We start from the raw sequence: 19,151 nt of genomic DNA, 5'->3' as shown, positions 1-19,151 counted from the left end.
AGGCCGAGGCGGGCGGATCACGAGGTCAGGAGATTGAGACCACGGTGAAACCCCGTCTCTACTAAAAATACAAAAAAATTGGCGGGGCGTGGTGGCGGGCGCCTGTAGTCCCAGCTACTCGGAGAGGCTGAGGCAGGAGAATGGCGTGAACCTGGGAGGCGGAGCTTGCAGCGAGCCAAGATTGTGCCACTGCACTCCAGCCTGGGTGAGAGAGCGAGACTCCGTCTCAAAAAAAAAGAAACTGCATTCTACCTATTCTAGGCCAAATAAATTTTTTATAGCCCTCTAACGGATACAACAGGCAGCTACGGAACTACTCCCAATTTGGCAAGATCCAGAATTTCCTTTAGAGGCTCTGGGGCCAAAGCCCGAGGCCTACTGCCCTTTGCAAGGCTCCAGATTTTAACCAGAAGATCAGTAAGGTACCAAGCCGACTTACAGCAATGATAATAAGTATGCAGGCCGGGTGCAGTGACTCATGCCTGTAATCCCAACACTTAGGGAGGCTAAGGCAGGCAGATCGCTTGAGCCCACGAGTTTGAGAGCAGCCTAGGCAACATAGCAAGACCCTGTTGCTACAGAAAATACAAAAATTAGCCGGGCGTGGTGCCGCTAGCCTGTAGTCCCTGCTACTTGGCCAGGGATGAGGTGCGAGGATCATCTGATCCGGGGAGGTTGAAGCTGCAGTAAGCCATGACCGTGCCACTGCACTCCAGCCTGGGCGACAGAATGAGACCGCTTCTCAAAAAAAGAAAAAAAATCGTTTATGCAATGTTTTCATTACCGGAAACATTTTAAGCAAAATACAATCAAACTTTTAAACCTGGTTGTCAGGCCCTTCCTTCCCTTTTGTTATTATCGTTTCACGTAGCCATTTATGAGAGGAGAAGCAGCTTTGGGGTCGGCGGCTCAGGGCCCAAAAGTATAATTATTAAAGCCACCTCTCCGGAAGTTGCTGTTTGTCGATAGGAATTTTAGGTACGAAGTGTCCAGTCAGATAAATACTGACAAAAGCAAACAAGATGAAGAACATGAGCCCCGACCTCGGCGCCCCTTCCCAGTGGGCTGTCACCTACCCGAGGTGCCCACAATTCGAGTGAGACCTCGGTCTACACTACTGGAACGAATACCAGCAGCACGCACAGCGCCGCGCTCAGCGTTGGTTCGTTTTCCACATGGAGGCGCAAAACCAGCAAGCACCACTGTCGCACCATCCGGGCCAGTGGGCGCAAGCATATCCGGCGTGACCCAATCGGCGCCTGGCTTGTTGGCAGGTATCAAGCAGCGCGCACTGATTGGCCGGTGCGGAGCCTGCCTCCTTCCCTGGACCCCGCATTTTCAGCGCGTTGCATCACCTCCGTGCGCCGGATTGCAGCTTGCTTTTAGGCTTGCTGGCCCGCGGGGCTGTCCAGGCACGCGGGGCTCCTCAGGTACGCCCTTTCTTCCCTGCAGGATCCGGCCCTCAAAGACGAGGGTCACGCACGCGTTACAACCCCGAAACAGTAGAACGAGATTTAATTTTTAGAAGAACGTGTTTCCTCAGGGCTTGCCGTTCGTTCGTTTCCAGTCTTAGGAATTTATGGTCGCCTTTTTGAATGAGGTAGTGTTTGAAATGAGTAAAATCTTTTGAGAATGATATACATAGTATAAATTGGTATAGCTGTGACTTTATGTATAGGCAATACGTATTTTTATATGTCTTAATTTATTACCTTTAATGGCTACATGATACTTATTGATTTACCGTAATTTACTTCAGTCACCGTGAATATTTAAATTGTTTTCAGTTATTTACCTGGAGAAACAATTATTCGGTGAATGTCATTGTATACACATTTTGTACATTTGCATGAGTATACCTATGGAGTCTGTGTTAATAGTATATAACTAAATTGAGGAAACGTTTGAGATAGTCCCACTTTCAGGTTACATTTGACTTAATGGATTATGAAGACCTGAGAATAAAAGGAGAAACAGAAATGGATGTAGAGGAGAATGAAAAGGGGGAACAGAAATAGACTTATAGGTAGGATCCACATGACTTGATTGATTGGATGTGTATATCTTCTGAGTAGTGTCAGGGATGACTCAAAAATGTCATGCCTAAGTAATGAAGAATATTGGAACCACTAATACGGTAGTTAAAAAGGGAAGCAATTATGGAAATAATTATGAAATTTTAAACAAAACATGGTTTTAGTGTGTGTTTCCAAAATATATTGAGGCAAAATAATATGAAGTAATGTGAATAATATGTAGTTAATACCAAGGAGGGTGGTCTCGAAATTGCTGAACAGGAAGTTGAGGTTAAGGTGACCTGAAGGAGTTGTGGAGCAGGGAAGAGTCAAGGGCCTGGATTATAATAAGAGGGAAGCAAAGGGGATGGCATCCCTCTGCACAACAAGGTTGTTGTGCAAGGTTAACCTGCTCTGTCCCCTGCCCTGTGGTTGATGGATGCTGTTGTGCATGTACAGCTCTCCAGTGGATTCGATGGGCCATAGCAATCCTGTGATTTATGCATGGAGGCTGCTTCTCCTCAGCAGCCGCCATAGCCCGGTCACTGGTACATGATTCTTCCTGAATAGTCAATGCTGTTAACACTGAGTCTTTATGCTTGACGTAATAGTGCAGTGATTCTTAATCTTTGGGGAAAGTAGAGACTCCCTAAAAAACACAGTAAAAGCTGAATGAGCTGGCCAGGCATAGTGGCTCACGCCTGTAATCCCAGCCCTTTGGGAGGCCAGGGCAAGAGGATCGCTTTAGCCTAGGAGTTGAAGACCAGCCAGGGCAACACGGCAAAACCCTGTCTCTACAAACCACCCCCTCCCCACCAAAAAAAAAAGCTGAGTGTGGTGGTGCACACCTGTAGTCCTAGCTACTTGGGGGGCTAAGCTGGGAGGAACACCTGAACCCAGGGAGGTCAAGGCTGCAGTGAGCCGTGATTGTGCCACTGCACTCCAGCCTAGATGACAGAGTGAGACACTGCCTCGAAAAAAAAAAAAGTAATGGTCCTCTTCTCAGAAAGCTTAAATCTTATTTTCTCAAAAACAAAAATTCAGATAGATATTCCTGAATAATTGTTAGAACAGTGCAAGAGTGGTGATGTTCAGACTTTGATGTGAATGCTTATCCCCTAGGGATCTTGTTAAAATGCAGGTTCTGACTCCTAGGTGCGAGGTGAGGCTGGTAGGTCTGCATCTCTAATAAGCTCCTGTAGATGTGGGCCATAGTAGGACCAGCCTTGAAGAGATTAGAATGTGTTGGTATCTAAAGGTCTGTTAACAGTCTTCAGATAACAATCCCGTAAGTTTCAGTTGGCCTCTGATAAGGTACCCAATGAACCTAAGTAAATCAGTAAATGCACAAATACTTATTTTGGTCCTTGAAAGGCTAGAGGTTATAATAAGAGTTGAAGATCTAAAATGTCTTAAAATTTCTGTTTAATACCTTTTAATGGCATACTGTGATCAGAAATAGCTATTTCAGTTAGTTAAACAGCCCAACTGTTCTTGCCCTGTTTTTTCTTAAATGAAACTCAGAGGCACTCACACATCAGAAAAATTAATGAGAGTAAAAGAAAATGAAAGATACTACTTGTCACAGACTTTTTTTTGTGATGACTTGAATCAGTAACTTGCTTAAACCATGATGCTTTTGATGCTTCAAAACTGTTTGAGGTATGTAGGTGTCTTTTCCTGTAGAGTTGATTACCCTGGACTGTTGCGGTTCTTGAGTACTTAAGATTTTTTGTCTTCTCTGTTCTCTTATTAGCAGTTCTATCCCCTTCTAATCTGATACTGACTTGGAAAGCTCATCACCCACCTTGTTAGAATTGTTAAGTAAATATAAATAGACTTTGAGAAGGAAAGGTCTCAAAGGTGGCTCACTAGATACTTAAGTCACAGATTGATCAAGTGTCTCTGCATGAGGTTAGTAGCAAAACATTTAAAAAGACACTTTAAGACTTCTCTCACTAGGGACTAAACCAGAAAGGTATAGGGCTCATCCTTCATAAAAATCATGAATAAGCAATAAAAAGGGTAAAATGGAAAATTGGAATCTATATTCGAATGTGAGATTCTCATCTTTTTAGCTTTAAGATTTTTAAAGTTTTACCAGTTTTCCTCAAAGAGAAGATGAAGTTACTTCAAGAGAACTGATTTGTGTCATGTGAGTGTAGGTAAGAAAATTCTTAGCTACTTTGAGATATTTTTCTTCAGATTATTAATGAGTTTTTTTGCACCACTAGATAGAATTTCCAAGATTTTCTTGCTTACTTTTGGAAACATTGTCTACCATTACTGAATATTAAATAATAGCCATGTACCCCTCCCTCACACCATATACAAAAATAACTCAAAATTACTTGTGGCCTAAATGTAAGCAAAAAATCTGTAACCTTGTTTAGGTAATGGTTTATTGATGACACCAAAAACTCAAGTAGCAAAACCAAAAATAGACAAATTGGGCATCGTTAAAATGAAAAATCTTTGTGCTTCAGAAAATGCCATCAAGAAAATAAAAAGACGGCCCACAGAACAGGAGAAATTTTTTACAAATCATGTATCTGATAAAGGATTTGTATCCAGAATGTAAACATAACCCTTAAAATCCAACCACAAAAAGAGCCCAATTAGAAAATAGGCAAAGGATAAATAAATATCTATCCAAAGTGGCAAATGGCCAATAAGCACATAGAAAGATGCTCAGCATCATTAGTCCTTAGGGAAATGCAAATCAAAACCACAAGATACTACTTAACGTCTCCTAGAATGACTGTAATTCAAAGATGGACAAGAAGATGTGTTGGGTAGGATCTGAAGAAATTAGAATCCTCATTCACTGCTGAGGAAATGTAAAATAGTACAGTCACCTTGGAAAAATTTTGGCATTTTCTCAAAAAGTTAAATACAGAATTATCATGTGACCCAGAAATTCTACTTCTAGCTACAAACCCAAGAGAAATGAAAACATAGATCCACACAAAATTTTGTACGTGAATGTTCATAGCAGCGTTATTCACAATAACCAAAAAGTTGAAACAATGCAGGTATCCAAGAAATGATGAATGGATAAACAAAATGTGGCATATTCATGAAATGGAATACTATTCAGCTATCAAAAGTAATGAAGTATGAATACATATTACATCATGGATGAGCCTTGAAAACATGCTAGAGAAAGGAAACCAGATGCAATAGGCTACATATAGATGATTCATATACATTTTCCCATTTATATGAAATGTCCAGAATAGGTTAATCTGCAGGGACAGAAAGAAGATAAATCGTTGCCACTGGCTATGGAGAAGAAAGAATGGGGAGTGACTGCTAATGGTTTTAGGGTGTTTTGGTGGGAAGGGGAGGTTGAAAACATTTTGAAATTAGGTATTACTAGTTGTACTACCTTGTAAATATACTAAAAAGCCACTGAATTGTACACTTTTTACATTACACTATGTAAATTGTACATCAATAAAGCTAATTTTTTAAAAGTATGGATAGTGTCATATACACTAATAATATGGTACTCTGTTATTCCTAGATTTCTCTTTTGACAGTAATAAATTTGATTTCTTTTGCAGCAACAAAATGGTTCAACAAGTTCCAGAAAACATAAATTTTCCTGCTGAAGAAGAGAAAATCTTGGAGTTTTGGACTGAATTTAATTGTTTTCAGGAATGCTTAAAGCAATCAAAACATAAACCAAAGTATGTGAATTTTTTAGGTTAAAGGAAAATCCTTAAGAATAGTCATTTCTTAGACTGAATTCCATTAAAGCAGATACTCTTTTTTTTTTTTTTTTTTTGAGATGGAGTCTCGCTCTGTCACCCAGGCTGGAGGGCAGTGGTGCAATCTCTGCTCACTGCTACCTCTGCCTCCCAGATGCAAGTGATTCTCCTGCCTCAGCCTCCCGAGTAGCTGGGATTACAGGTGCCCGCCATCACACCGGCTAATTTTTGTGTTTTAGTAGAGACGGGCTTTCACCATGTTGCCCAGGCTGGTCTCAGACTCCTGACCTCAAGTGATCCACCCGCCTTGGCCTCTCAAAGTGCTGGGATTACAAGTGTGAGCCATCACGCACAGCCTAAAGCAGATACTCTTTATTAATCTTTCTATTCACAGAATGCCCCAGCTCTCTATATAGTGGGTACTCAGTAGTAGTTATACATTGAATGAATGAGTTCTCAATTATTAGGGTAAATTTTGTTTCTTTAAAAGGTCATCTGAGTAAAATTTATATGTCATCCTCTGTGTCACCCTCTTTCCACCTTTACCTTCATCACCACCCTCGTTTAGGCACTTATACCTAAGTATCCCATAGAAGGCTACTATAGTACTACCTGCCTTTAGTCCTTATTCACCTAAAAGACCAGTCCTTTACTCAGTGTTTTCTTTTTTTTTTTTTTTGAGCCAGAGTCTCACTGTCGCCCAGGCTGGAGTGCAGTGGTGAGATTTCGGCTCACTGCAGGCTCCGCCCCCTGGGGTTCACGCCATTCTCCTGCCTCAGCCTCCCGAGTAGCTGGGACTACAGGTGCCCGCCACCTCACCCGGCTAATCTTTTTTTAAATATTTTTTAGTAGAGACGGGGTTTCACCGTGTTAGCCAGGATAGATCTCGATCTCCTGACCTCGTGATCCGCCCGCCTCGGCCTCCCAAAGTGCTGGGATTACAGGCGTGAGCCACCGCGCCAGGCCCAGTGTTTTCATTATATGTCTCCTCTGGTCAAAAACTATGAGATAGGGGTTTATTGCCCAATTTTACTGATGAGATAACAAGATCAGGATAAATAACTTGCCTTATGTCATGGAACTAATAAATGAAAAATGGATGATCAAATGGAGGTCTCTGCAGCTCTACCACAACTGTAGCCTTTCTGAAGGCAGGACCACCAGTAAATATCAAATCAATTATGTCTGTCAGTTTCCTGATCTTCCTGCTTTTCTCCTTCCTAAAGACTCCACTATGACAAGAGCTATCTATAGAAAAATGATTTAAATTTTGGCTGTTTTTAAATGGCTTGATATATTTTTATTACCTCTTAGATTTACCTTCTATGATGGTCCTCCTTTTGCAACTGGACTGCCTCACTATGGACATATACTTGCGGGTACAATTAAAGATATAGTTACAAGATATGCTCACCAGAGTGGGTTTCATGTTGACAGAAGATTTGGATGGGATTGCCATGGCTTACCTGTGGTATGTTTGAGTATCCAGCTTTACAATTTTCTGATTTTTTTTATAAGCATTAGATTTCGTCATATGATATGTTCAAGTATGATGAATGTTGACTGTCAGACCTACTTCATTTCTATAATATTTGTAGTTTGATTTGTTTTGTTTTCTAGAGTTGCATAGTTGCAGTTGTTTTCATAGGGCAGAGTGGTAACAATCTTATCACAAATTTTCAGGAATATGAAATTGATAAGACACTGGGAATCAGAGGACCAGAGGATGTGGCCAGAATGGGGATTACAGAGTATAACAATCAGTGCCGAGCAATTGTGATGAGATATTCTGCTGAGTGGAAGGTATGTTGGGTTTTTTTCAGTAGAATGAATAGCAAATGTAGTTGTTAAATGGGCATTGAAATGGTTTATGGTCCCTTGTGCTTTTTTTTATTAATTTATTTTTTGTAGAAAAAGTGTTAGCTTCCACCTTCAACCCTATTACTTAAACTATTAACTGTTAACTTAAACTGAACCATCTCTTTTCTGACTTCTGTGTGCTTAATTGGTCTAACTTTCTTGCATGATCACCAATAGGGAAAAATTCTGATAAGTATAACATGGATATATAGGCCTTTTCTTTTTTTTTTTTTTTTTTTGAGACGGAGTCTCGCTCTGTCACCCAGACTGGAGTGCAGTGGCGCAATCTCGGCTCACTGCAAGCTCCGCCTCCCGGGTTCACGCCATTCTCCTGCCTCAGCCTCTCCGTGTAGCTGGGACTACAGGCGCCTGCCACCACGCCCGGCTAATTTTTTGTATTTTTAGTAGAGACGGGGTTTCACCGTGGTCTCGATCTCCTGACCTCGTGATCCGCCCGCCTCGGCCTCCCAAAGTGCTGGGATTACAAGCGTGAGCCACCGCGCCTGGCCTAGGCCTTTTCTTTTTTTTCTCAAATACTTTTTTCAATTTTTTTAACTTTTCATTTTGAAATAATTTGACTTATTAAACAATTGAAAAGGTAGTATGATGGATTCCCCCATATCCTTCATTCATCTTTCCCAGCTGCTAACATCTTCAGTAATAATATTATTAGAATATTAATAGAATTTTCAAAAGCAGTTGCCCCATTAATTTTTATTTCTGACCAATCACATATTGCATTTAGTTGTCATGTCTTTTTAGTCTTCTTAAGTATGGAACATTTATTTAGTCCTTTGTCTTTCATGGCCTTCTCACTTTTGAAGATTGCAGAGCAGCCATTTTCTAGAATGTCTCTCAATGTCTGAGGTTTCCTGATTTAATTTAGATTATGCATTTTTGGTGATAATGCCACAGAAGTGATGCTATGCCCTTCTCAGTGCATCATATCAGGTGGCCTGTGCTGTTGCTATATGTCTCATTGATGGTGATAACTTTATTCACTTGGTTAAAGTGCTGTCAGCTTTCTGCTTTGTAAAGTTGTAGTTTTTCCTTTGTAATTAATAAGTATTTTGTGGGGAGATTCTTTCCAAATATTCTTTTTCTTGTCATACATTCACTTATTAATTTTAACATCCGTGGATGGTTTTTGCCAGTAATAATTATACCTGTGATATTTGCCAAGTGGTGGATTTGGTAGACTTTTATAAATGAATATTTATACTTGTAAATAACATTCTGTGCATGTAGGATGAATGCCAAGAAAACTGAGACGGAGTCTCGCTCTGTCGCCCAGGCTGGAGTGCAGTGGCGCAATCTCGGCTCACTGCAAGCTCCGCCTCCCGGGTTCACGCCATTCTCCTGTCTCAGCCTCTCCGAGTAGCTGGGACTACAGGCGCCCGCCACCACGCCCGGCTAATTTTTTTGTAGTTTTTTTAGTAGAGACGGGGTTTCACCGTGGTCTCGATCTCCTGACCTCGTGATCCGCCCGCCTCGGCCTCCCAAAGTGCTGGGATTACAAGCGTGAGCCACCGCGCCCGGCCTGAAAACTGGTTCTTAACCTTACATAGCATGTTGTTGGCAGTATAGATTTACTTCTACCATTGATTATTCTATTTTCCCAGAATTTTATATGTGGTGACAATAGAAATAAACACACGTTGATGTACAATTATAAATATCATTGTCTAATACTGTTCTAATATTAATATTTTAAAGTCTACTGTTAGCAGACTTGGCCGATGGATTGACTTTGACAATGACTATAAAACTCTGTATCCACAATTCATGGAATCTGTCTGGTAGGTTTATTTAAAATTATAAATATGATAAATATTCTATAAATATTCTGTTGTATTGATTATTGGAAAAATGCACTAGCATGAATCAGTTTATTTTTGAGTCCATAGTTATTTCTCTGAAAATCTTTGGGAACAGGTTTGTTTTTGAATGTAGGACATTTATTTTTATTTTTTTGAGACTGAGTCTCGCTCAGTTGCCCAGGCTGGAGGGCAGTGGCGCAGTCTTGGCTCACTGCAACCTCTGCCTCTCAGGTTCAAGCGATTCTCCTGCTTCAGCCTCCCGAGTAGCTGGGATTACAGGTGCCCGCCACCATGCTTGGCTAATTTTTGTATTTTTAGTAGAGATGGGGTTTCACCTTGTTGGCCAGGGTGGTCTCGAACTTCTGACCTAGGTGATCCATCCACCTCGGTCTCTCAAAGTGCTAGGATTACAGACGTGAGCCACTGCACCCAGCCTGCCAGTTGCTTCTCTTAATCAACATTATGTCTTAAACATCATTTAGTATCAGTAGTTATTAGCATTTTAATGTCTGCCTGATGTCTTACTATGTTGATCTGTTATAATTTACCAGCCAGTCTCCCAATGAAAGACATTGTTTTTTCACTTATTTGGCAGACAGAAACTCTAGAAAGAAAATGGCATAAATGTTTGTATTTTCAGAAGTAGAATTTTGGTTCTGTAATTGTAAAACTCCATCTCTTACCAGGTGGGTCTTCAAACAGCTCTATGATAAAGGCCTTGTTTATAGAGGTGTGAAAGTCATGCCCTTCTCTACTGCATGTAACACTCCACTTTCCAACTTCGAGTCACACCAGAATTATAAGGTATGTGAAATGTAGAGACATTATTCAGCATTGAGTTCTGTAGGTGGAAGTTGCATAGTTATGATTACAGTAGGTATTCCCAAGTAGACCCAGTGTGGAATGTTGCCCACCACATCAGTCACTTTGACCACTTCTTACTGACTGCTGGAAATATTGCCAGTTAGTATACTAAGGCTCTGTTAAGATGGGGATTTTCTTTCCACATTGGATTTATGATGTGTCTTAATGTGATAGGTTTTGCTTGTTTTGACCATATTTTTGTGCCTCTCTGTTGGATTAACAAGTCCAGCTTTTTTTTTTTTTTTTTTTTGAGACGGAGTCTTGCTCCGTCCCCCAGGCTGGAGTGCAGTGGCGCGATCTCGGCTCACTGCAAGCTCCGCCTCCCAGGTTCACGCCATTCTCCTGCCTCAGCCTCCCCAGTAGCTGAGACTACAGGCGCCCGCCAACACGCCCGGCTAAGTTTTTGTATTTTTTTTAGTAGAGACGGGGTTTCACCGTGTTAGCCAGGATGGTCTCGATCTCCTGACCTCGTGATCCACCCGCCTCGGCCTCCCAAAGTGCTGGGATTACAGGCTTGAGCCACCGCGCCCGGCCACAAGTCCAGCTTTGACATACTTCCTGTAGTCATCGTTTCTTAAGGGTTGGGTAATTTTATGCCTTATCTGGGACCTCATGATACCATTTATTTGTTAACGGTATTTGGAAAAAAACTAATTTGAGATGCAAAATGATACTATTTTTCCTCTGATGAAATAGAATCAGTTGTTGCTATGATTGAGGTGTTTAGACATGTTTGATGTTTACAGAGTGTACTGTTATACCATATCTAGACAGATATTATATATTAGTGAATCTTCTGAAATGTGAATTATCTCTTCTCATGTGTGTATACTGAGTTGTTTACAGTTTTGAGAGTTTCTCTGACCCTCTGTTTTTAAAGGATGTTGACTTGTTTGGAATTCTTGTTTCATGGCCTAGGTTTGAAGATTACATTAGTAAAATTTGCCTTTCAAAGCACTTTTTATTTATAGAATGCTTTCACATATCCTGTTTGATTGATCTTTGTAAATCCTTGTAAGGCAGGTATGATGATTTCTATTATCTCCTTACCACCTCTGATTGTGCTCATGTTTGTATTTTTTTAGTAAAATATTTTAAGCACTTAACAATGTAGAGAATAATACAGTAAACACAAGGTTTCCAAGGCTTACGTTTGTCAAATCTTAATATATTGCTATATTTGGTTTTTGTTTGTTTGTTTGTTTGAGACGGATTCTTGCTCTGTCGCCCAGCCTAGAGTGCAGTGGCGCGATCTTGGCTCACTGCAGCCTCCACCTACCGGATTCAAGCAGTTCTTTGCCTCAGCCTCTGGAGTAGCTGGGATTACAGGTGCCCACCACCACGCATTTTTAGTAGCGACAGGGTTTCACCATCTTAGCCAGGCTGGTCTTGAACTCCTGACCTTGTGATCCACCTACCTTGGCCTCCCAAAGTGCTGGAATTACAGGTGTGAGCCACTGCGCCCAGCCTGTTTGGTTGTTTTTTAAAACACTTGAATGTGGACAGTTTCAGGGACATGCAAAAGTAAACAGAATGGGATAATTAATTTCTGTAGGCCCATTAAGGCCCCCAGCAACCAATGACTGGCTAATCTTGCCTCATTCATACACATATTCTTTCCCACTTTACTTCCAATTTTGAAACAAATTCCAGGTATCATATTATTTCATCAAGAAATAATCCAGTATAGATATTTCATAAATAATGTTTATCTTCTTTAAACATTGCCATATTAGCATTCGTTGTCACACCTTAAAAAGTCATCAGCAGTTACCTTTTTGTTGTTGTTGTTGTTTTGAGATAGGGTCTCACTATGTCACCCAGGCTAGAGTGCAGTGGCACTATCTCGGCTAACCACAGCCTTGACCTCCCAGGCTCAAGTGATCTCCCCCTTCAGCCCCCTGAGTAGCTGGGACTACAGCCACCATACCTGGCTAATTTATGTGTTTCTGTAGAGATGGTTTCGCCATGTTGCCTGGGCTGATCTTGAACTCTTGGGCTCAAGCAGTCCACCTGCCTTGGCCTCCCAAAGTGCTGGGATTACAGATGTTAGCCACTGCACCCAGCCACCTTTAATACTTTTTAGTTTAATATTCTTGAATTATTTAATTCCTAAACATCATCAGTTCATACTTCTAATTAATCATTTCCCAAGGGGTTACATTTTATTTTATTTTATTTTATCTTTTAATCAGGATCTACCAAGACTTAAACACATGGTGACTGTTGTCTTTTAGGTCTTGTACACGTTTCAGTTGGTTATATAACAAGTAGTGGAATTATCGAGTCAGAGTATACTTTGTTTTAATTTTTATTTTTTTGAGACAGAGTCTCACTCTGATGCCCAGGCTGAAGTACAGTGGTGTGACCTCGGCTCACTGCAACCTCCTCCCAGGTTCAAGCAGTTCTCCTGCCTCAGCCTCCCGAGTAGCTGGGATTACAGGTGCCTGCCAGCACACCCAGCAAAGTTTTGTATTTTTAGTAGAGACAGGGTTTCGCCATCTTGGCCAGGCTGGTCTTGAACTCCTTACCTCAGTTGATCCACCTGCCTCGGCCTCCCAAAGTGCTGGTATTTTTACAGGCATGAGCCACCACGCCCAGGTGAGTCACTGAGTATACTTAATGTTTAGTTCTAATACTGGAGTTGGGAAACTTCTGCAAATTAAATATTTTAGGCTTTTCAGGCAAAGTGTTCTTAATTTTGTCACCATTCTTAACTCACCCACTGCATGAAAACAAGTGATGAGCCAGATTTGGCCCGGGGCCATAGTTTGCTGACCTCTATTCTAGGCGGTCTGTGTATTGATTGTTAACCAAGGGTTTTTAAATTTTTTTTGACCTGACCAAGCACAGTGGCTCACACCTGAAATCCCCGCACTTTTGGAGGCCGAGTTGGGTGGATTGCTTGAGTCCAGTAGTTGGAGAACAGCCTGGGCAATATGACAAAACCCCATGTCTGCTAAAATTACAAAAATTAGCTGGGCATGGTGGCGTGAACCTTTAGTTCCGACTACTCTGCAGGCTGAAGTAAGAGAATGACGTGAGCCCAGGAAGTTGAGGCTGCAGTGAGCCGAAAGTGTGCTACTGCAGTCCAGCCTGGGTGACAGAGTTAGACTCTGTCTCAAAAAAAAATATATATATATATGTGTATGTATATATGTGTGTGTATATATATATATATGTGTATGTATATATGTGTATATACATATATATGTATTGGCTTAAAACTTTTATTTATTTTTAGAGAAGGGATTTCAGTCTGTCACCTAGGCTGGAATGCAATGGTGCAAACACAGCTCACTGCAGCCTTGACCTCCTGGGTTCAAGTGATCCTCCAGCCTCACCCTCCTGAGCAGCTGGGACCACAGACGTGCATCACCATGCCCAGATAATTTTTTTATCTTTGTAGAGATGGGATCTCACCATATTGCCCCAGCTGGTCTCAAACTCCAGAGCTTGTGCGATCCTCCTGCCTTGGCCTCCCAAAGTGCCAAGATGATAGGCATGAGCCACTGTGCCCTGCCTAAAAAATTTTAATTTTTTACAAAAATTAGCTGGGCATGGTGGTGCACACCTGTAGTCCCAGCTATTCAGGAAACTGAGGCAGGAGAATGCTTGAACCCAGGAGGTGGGGGTTGCAGTGAGCTGAGATCACGTCACTGCACTCCAGCCCGGGTGACAGAGTGAGATTCCATCTCAAAAAAAAAGAAAAGAAAAAATTAATTTTCATGTAGTTTCAAACTCACAGAAAAGTAGAGAGTTCTTTATATCCTTCAACTAGATTGCCTAATTGTTAACCTTTTACCACATTTGCTTTATCCTTCTGTCTTTTTGTGGGAGTGGGGCACTGTACCCTTTGAGAGTAAGTTGCAGGCATTATGGCCCTTTTCCTCTAAAAACTATGTATTTCCTAAGATCAGTAACATTGTTTGAAATAACTGGAGTTAGAAAATTAACATAGATGCTATATTACCTCATGTGTAGATCTTATTGGGTTCTGCTTGTCCCAGCAGTGTCCTTTATAGTTAACAAAAAAAAAGAAGGAAAGAAAAAGAAAAAAGACCTACATTGTGTGCTTCATGCAGTGGTATGTCTCCAGCCTTCTTTAATCTTAAAGAGCTCTTTAGTCTCTTTATGCTTCATTATACTGACATATTTGAGGAGGTACAGGCCAATAGTAGTGTCCCTTATTTCAGGTTTGTCTGGTGTTTTACATGTGACTAACAGCTCTCGTGTCACTTTATTTAAATTGCAGTTGGTTTTTGTTGGGGATTGATTTTTTTTTTCCTACCTTAGAGCTATTTATTTTTAAATCCTAGATATTTTTGTATTGAAACATGGCCGTAAGTTGGAGACAATCTTGTTCTTATTTAATGAGCTGAATTTTTACGGGTCTATTACAATTTCAAGTATGTGTTGCTTTAGTAGGATCTTTTTGGTATTTTGGGCAAAAAGATAACCATATTCCAGAACAGTTATCTTTTTGATCTAACTCTTCATGGACTTACAAAATAGATAATCATAATACTGAAACCTCCATCATATGTTCCTACTTAGACATTACTTTAAAAGGTTACCAGAGGCCAGGCACGGTGACTCATGCCTGTAATCCCAGAACTTTGGGAGGCTGAGGTGGGAGGATCACCTGAGGTCAGGAGTTTGAGACCAGCCTGACCAACATGGAATAACCCTATCTCTACTAAAAATACAAAAATTAGCCACGTGTGGTGGCGTACACCTGTAATCCCAGCTACTTGGGAGGCTGAGGCACAAGAATCACTTGAACCCAGGAGGCAGGGGCTGCAGTGAGCCAAGATTGTACCACAGTACTCCAGCCTAGTGACAGAGTGAGACTCCATCTAAAAAAAAAAAAAAAAAGTCACCAGGTGTCAAAAGACTTATTTTTGTGACTACTAAGGTGATGATTAAAACATTTTTTAAAGTATTTAAAAATTTTTTTTACTTGTAATTTCTTGATGTTTTCTTTTTGTAAGTCTAGTAAGTGGTTTCTTCGGTTTACCCTGACGATTTGTTTTATTCCTCTTTAGGATCAGTTCCTTTTTCTTAGGTGTCTGTCATTGTGGATTTGTAAAACAATACTTTACCTCAATTTATTTCAGGATGTTCAAGATCCTTCAGTATTTGTAACTTTCCCTTTGGAAGAAGATGAAACTATATCTTTAGTTGCTTGGACAACCACTCCCTGGACTCTACCTAGTAACCTTGCTGTCTGTGTTAATCCAGAAATGCAATATGTGAAAATTAAAGGTAAATGGGAGGCTGGTTACTTATGATTAATATGGATAAGATAATTTTTTATTTTGGAAAATAGGAAAGCTTACCTTTCTTTTTCGCATGAAGAATATAATTATTTGAAAAGAATCTGACTTAAGTAGAAAAATAACTTTAAACATTTGTTTTCATTTCTAATTGAAAAGTAACACAACAATTAAAATAGCACAGAGATATAAAAAGTAGAACATAAAATTTTCTTATAATTTCCAGTTATAATTTCAGTACGTTTTTCCACACCATGCCCCTGTGACAGATGATGAATCTAAGATTCAGCGATGTGGCATCATGTCATTACTAGTAATTGGCACCAGAACTTGAGAACTTTTTGCCTTTCAAATGTCCCCTGGTAGAGAGTTACCAGTCTCAATGAGGGCCTTTCCAAGATTTAAAAAGAAGATTGGTACCTTGTGAACAAATATACCTTCAGGTTTGGTAGTATTGTGGCAGTAAAAGAAAAAGAGAAAAACTCATTGCCAGGAAAAAAGCTATGGCGCAGCTCCTGTGGAAGGCAGTGACATTTCTTCAAAAAGCTGAACAGAATTACACTATGGCCCAGCAATTTCACTTCTGAGTGTTTTCTCCAAAAAATTGAAAGCAGTCTTGAACAGTTACTTGTACACCCATGTTCATAGTAGCATTATTCACAATAGTCAAAAGATAGAAGCAACCCAAGTGTCTATCATTGGATAAATGAATCAACCAAATAGAGTATTTACATACAATGGAATATTATTCAGCCTAAAAAAGGAAGGAAATTCTGATACAGGCTATGCCTTGAATGAACCTGGAGGACATTATGCTAATTAAAATGAGCCAGTCACCAAAAGACAAGATACTACATGATTCTATTTATATGAGGTATCGAGAAATGAAATTCAGAGAGCAAAGACTAGTAGAATGGTGGTTGACAGAGGCTGGGAGGGAAGGGGGAGTTATTGTTTAATGAGTACAGAGTTTCAGTATAGGAAAATGAAAAGGTTGGGGTATTGATAATTGTAATGATTACACAACATTGTAGATGTATTTAATGCTGTGTAAGAATGGTTACCATGATTTTTTAAAATAGTTGTATTAAAACAGTCAAGTTGATTGAACAATAGCTTGTGCTGGCAAGGGAAAAATATTGAGAAAGGAATGGGGAAAGATTGGGGTATCAGAAAAAAGGTACAGAGGGAGTTTTTTATTTGTTCTTTCCTGGGAGCAAATAGGACTAAGAGTTGAACTACTGGAAAGACCTGTTGGCCACAAAGAGGCCTGTCTGCAGTTGTTTCTCTGGAGCAAGGACAGTCCCATCTGCACAATTTCCCTGTGTCACTGTTGGGTCACTGGGCATTCTATGGTGAGCTTGACAATCTCATCAGCCACCCGACTGAGATCTCGAAACACATCACCCATCTACCTGTGTATAACTCTTGTGCTTGGCAGACTTTGTATCTGAGCTTTATCAGAAAATGTGGGCTCCACTTACAATGAAGTTCCTATGAGGTCAGAGCTAGGGAGTGGCAGCCTTATTCATAGCAGTTTTTCAATAAATTGCAAAGGCTTTTACAATGACCCATAGATACTCATTTTTCTTATAGTGAACTAAATATATGACATAGGCTCTAGTAAATCTCAGATGTGTAATATCATAACTTAGGATGAGAGTTTAAATTGGCCTAGATTTTCAGTATCAAAGTTTTAACTGTTCATACATTTGCTCCAGCTTTTCTTTTCCTAGGATGCCCCAGGTATCCTCCAGAAACACTTACAATAAGGGTGCACAGATACATCAAGGACATTCATCATCCCAGTGTTCATAGTAGTGAAAATTTGAAAGCAATTTAAGTGTCTATCAACTTGTTAGAAATAACTCGTACCTCTATAAAATGGAGTCCCATAGAGCTCTTTAAAGGGATGAGAAAAGTCTGTATGTGCTAATACTTGGAAGGATGTTGACAGTATATTAAGTGAAAAGCTACAAAACCAGATAGAATATTACCTCAATTAGAAAAATAAAAAGAACTTACACATTTACCTATATGTTTGTTAGTATATACATAGAAAAATATCCGGATCAATAGACACCCAAATGAGAATGTCTGAGAGGGGGGTGATAATATGTGGCACTTAATTTGTGAGCTACTTTGTCAATGTTATTTTTAAACATTGACTCGTTTACCCTATGAAGGAAAAAATAAAGATTTACTTAAAATGGGTATATCTGAGCGATAAATAATAACTACCAACTGCCTAAGTGCATTTGATGTTTTTGTCATTTTCATGTTTGGGAAGCAGTATACCATATAGTGTTCTTTGCAGTATTTGTCTGTGAGTACTGGGTACACTAGAGGCACATGGTAGAGGAGCTCCTCAGGAAAAAAGTATGCTTGATGCATGTCTTTAGAATCAGCCAAGTTCAGAATATAACCCAAGTCCATGTTTTTCCTTTTTCTCATAGATGTTGCCAGAGGAAGATTACTCATTTTAATGGAAGCCAGATTGTCAGCCCTCTATAAATTGGAGAGTGATTATGAGATCCTTGAAAGGTGAATATTCAAATAGTTGCTCTGTGTTTGTGGGCATGTGTCTGTGTGTGTGTCTTTAGTTTTAAAAAGAAAGAAACTTTATTCAAAAGCTTGCATTATTCAGGTTTAGTTTTAAGTACTAATACTATACTAAGTACTTTGCAATCACACATTACAGCATTAATGGCTAGGGCTAAGAAGCCAGTAAATCAGAGGGGAGTGGTAGCTTGATGTGGCTGCAGCCTCATATTTGATTTTAATCTAATGGTGAGTTTGCCTTTCTCCTTTTTTAGATTTCCTGGTGCCTGTCTCAAAGGCAAGAAGTACAGGCCCCTGTTTGACTATTTCGTGAAGGTAAGCTTAGGGACCACTACTGTGGGCACGCTCCACAATCTGATTACTTGATAGCTGGAGTGTTGTGAGAAGTGGAATTGACATTACTTTTATGAGTGTACCTGAATCCAGAAAGTCTGCTTTAGTGCCAACAAAATTAAATTGTTTGTGTTGCTTTCTTTTTTTTTTTTTTTTTTAATTTTATTTTGCACACAAAACAAACATTTTCTAAAAATACATACAAACAAAAAGATGCATATCAAACATATTAGGAAGGTTGCACATGGGAAGTCGGGGAATAGAAATGGGGGGTGCGAATTAAAATAAATGAGAGAGGGACTTTATATGGATCAGTGATAATAGCTCAATCCTCCACTAGACAAAGAAGAAGGAGAAGGAAGAGGAAGAAAAAGAAAGTGGGACAAAGGATCAGAAAGGGAGGAAAATAGAAAAACTTAGAGTATGACTCCAGGGTAGACCCGTTCCGTTGTCACTGAGTTGGTTGGTTGGTCTGTCGCATTTTTCATATGTTTCGCCATGTTGGCCAGGTTGGTACCGAACTCCCAGCCCGAAGTGATCAACCTGCCCCGGCCCCCCAGAGTGCCGGGACCACAGGCGTGAGCCACCACGCCCAGCCCCCACATTGCCCCTGGCCTCCGTGTTAGACCTCCCAGACGGGGCGGTCGGGCAGAGGCGCTCCCCACATCCCAGACGGGGCGGTCGGGCAGAGGCGCTCCCCAC

The 19,151-nt window shown here is 40.4% G+C and overlaps 1 protein-coding gene and 1 non-coding gene across 8 annotated transcripts in view; both read left to right on the top strand.

Annotated features, from left to right (window-relative positions):
* Positions 1–1,337: 1,337 nt before the first annotated feature.
* The window catches only part of IARS1 (isoleucyl-tRNA synthetase 1), an 87,866-nt gene continuing 70,052 nt past the window's right edge, over positions 1,338–19,151 (top strand). For 4 of the 7 annotated variants that reach the window (XR_009208973.1, XM_032762111.2, XM_032170299.2 and 1 more), the window contains exons 1-9: positions 1,351–1,600; positions 5,585–5,710; positions 7,046–7,202; positions 7,415–7,534; positions 9,308–9,390; positions 10,098–10,215; positions 15,396–15,543; positions 18,011–18,098; positions 18,371–18,431. Coding sequence is in view for 6 of the 7 variants with exons in the window: in XM_032762111.2 (XP_032618002.1) it covers positions 1,596–1,600; positions 5,585–5,710; positions 7,046–7,202; positions 7,415–7,534; positions 9,308–9,390; positions 10,098–10,215; positions 15,396–15,543; positions 18,011–18,098; positions 18,371–18,431 (906 nt within the window). In the remaining variant the exon portion in view is untranslated. Of the gene's footprint in view, positions 1,601–5,584; positions 5,711–7,045; positions 7,203–7,414; positions 7,535–9,307; positions 9,391–10,097; positions 10,216–15,395; positions 15,544–18,010; positions 18,099–18,370; positions 18,432–19,151 lie in introns of all 7 variants that reach the window. The other 3 variants (XM_032170298.2, XM_058425284.1, XM_032170305.3) reach the window with 3 other exon arrangements.
* Positions 2,439–2,571, top strand: LOC116479824 (small nucleolar RNA SNORA84). Its single transcript, XR_004251125.1, has one exon. It is a non-coding gene; the product is annotated as a small nucleolar RNA SNORA84 (small nucleolar RNA).

The sequence above is a fragment of the Hylobates moloch genome, unplaced genomic scaffold, assembly GCF_009828535.3.
Source record: "Hylobates moloch isolate HMO894 unplaced genomic scaffold, HMol_V3 SCAFFOLD_12, whole genome shotgun sequence".
NCBI classification, from domain to species: Eukaryota; Metazoa; Chordata; class Mammalia; order Primates; family Hylobatidae; genus Hylobates; species Hylobates moloch.
Note: the sequence above shows the minus strand (reverse complement) of the source record. Positions and strands in the feature narration are given on the sequence as shown.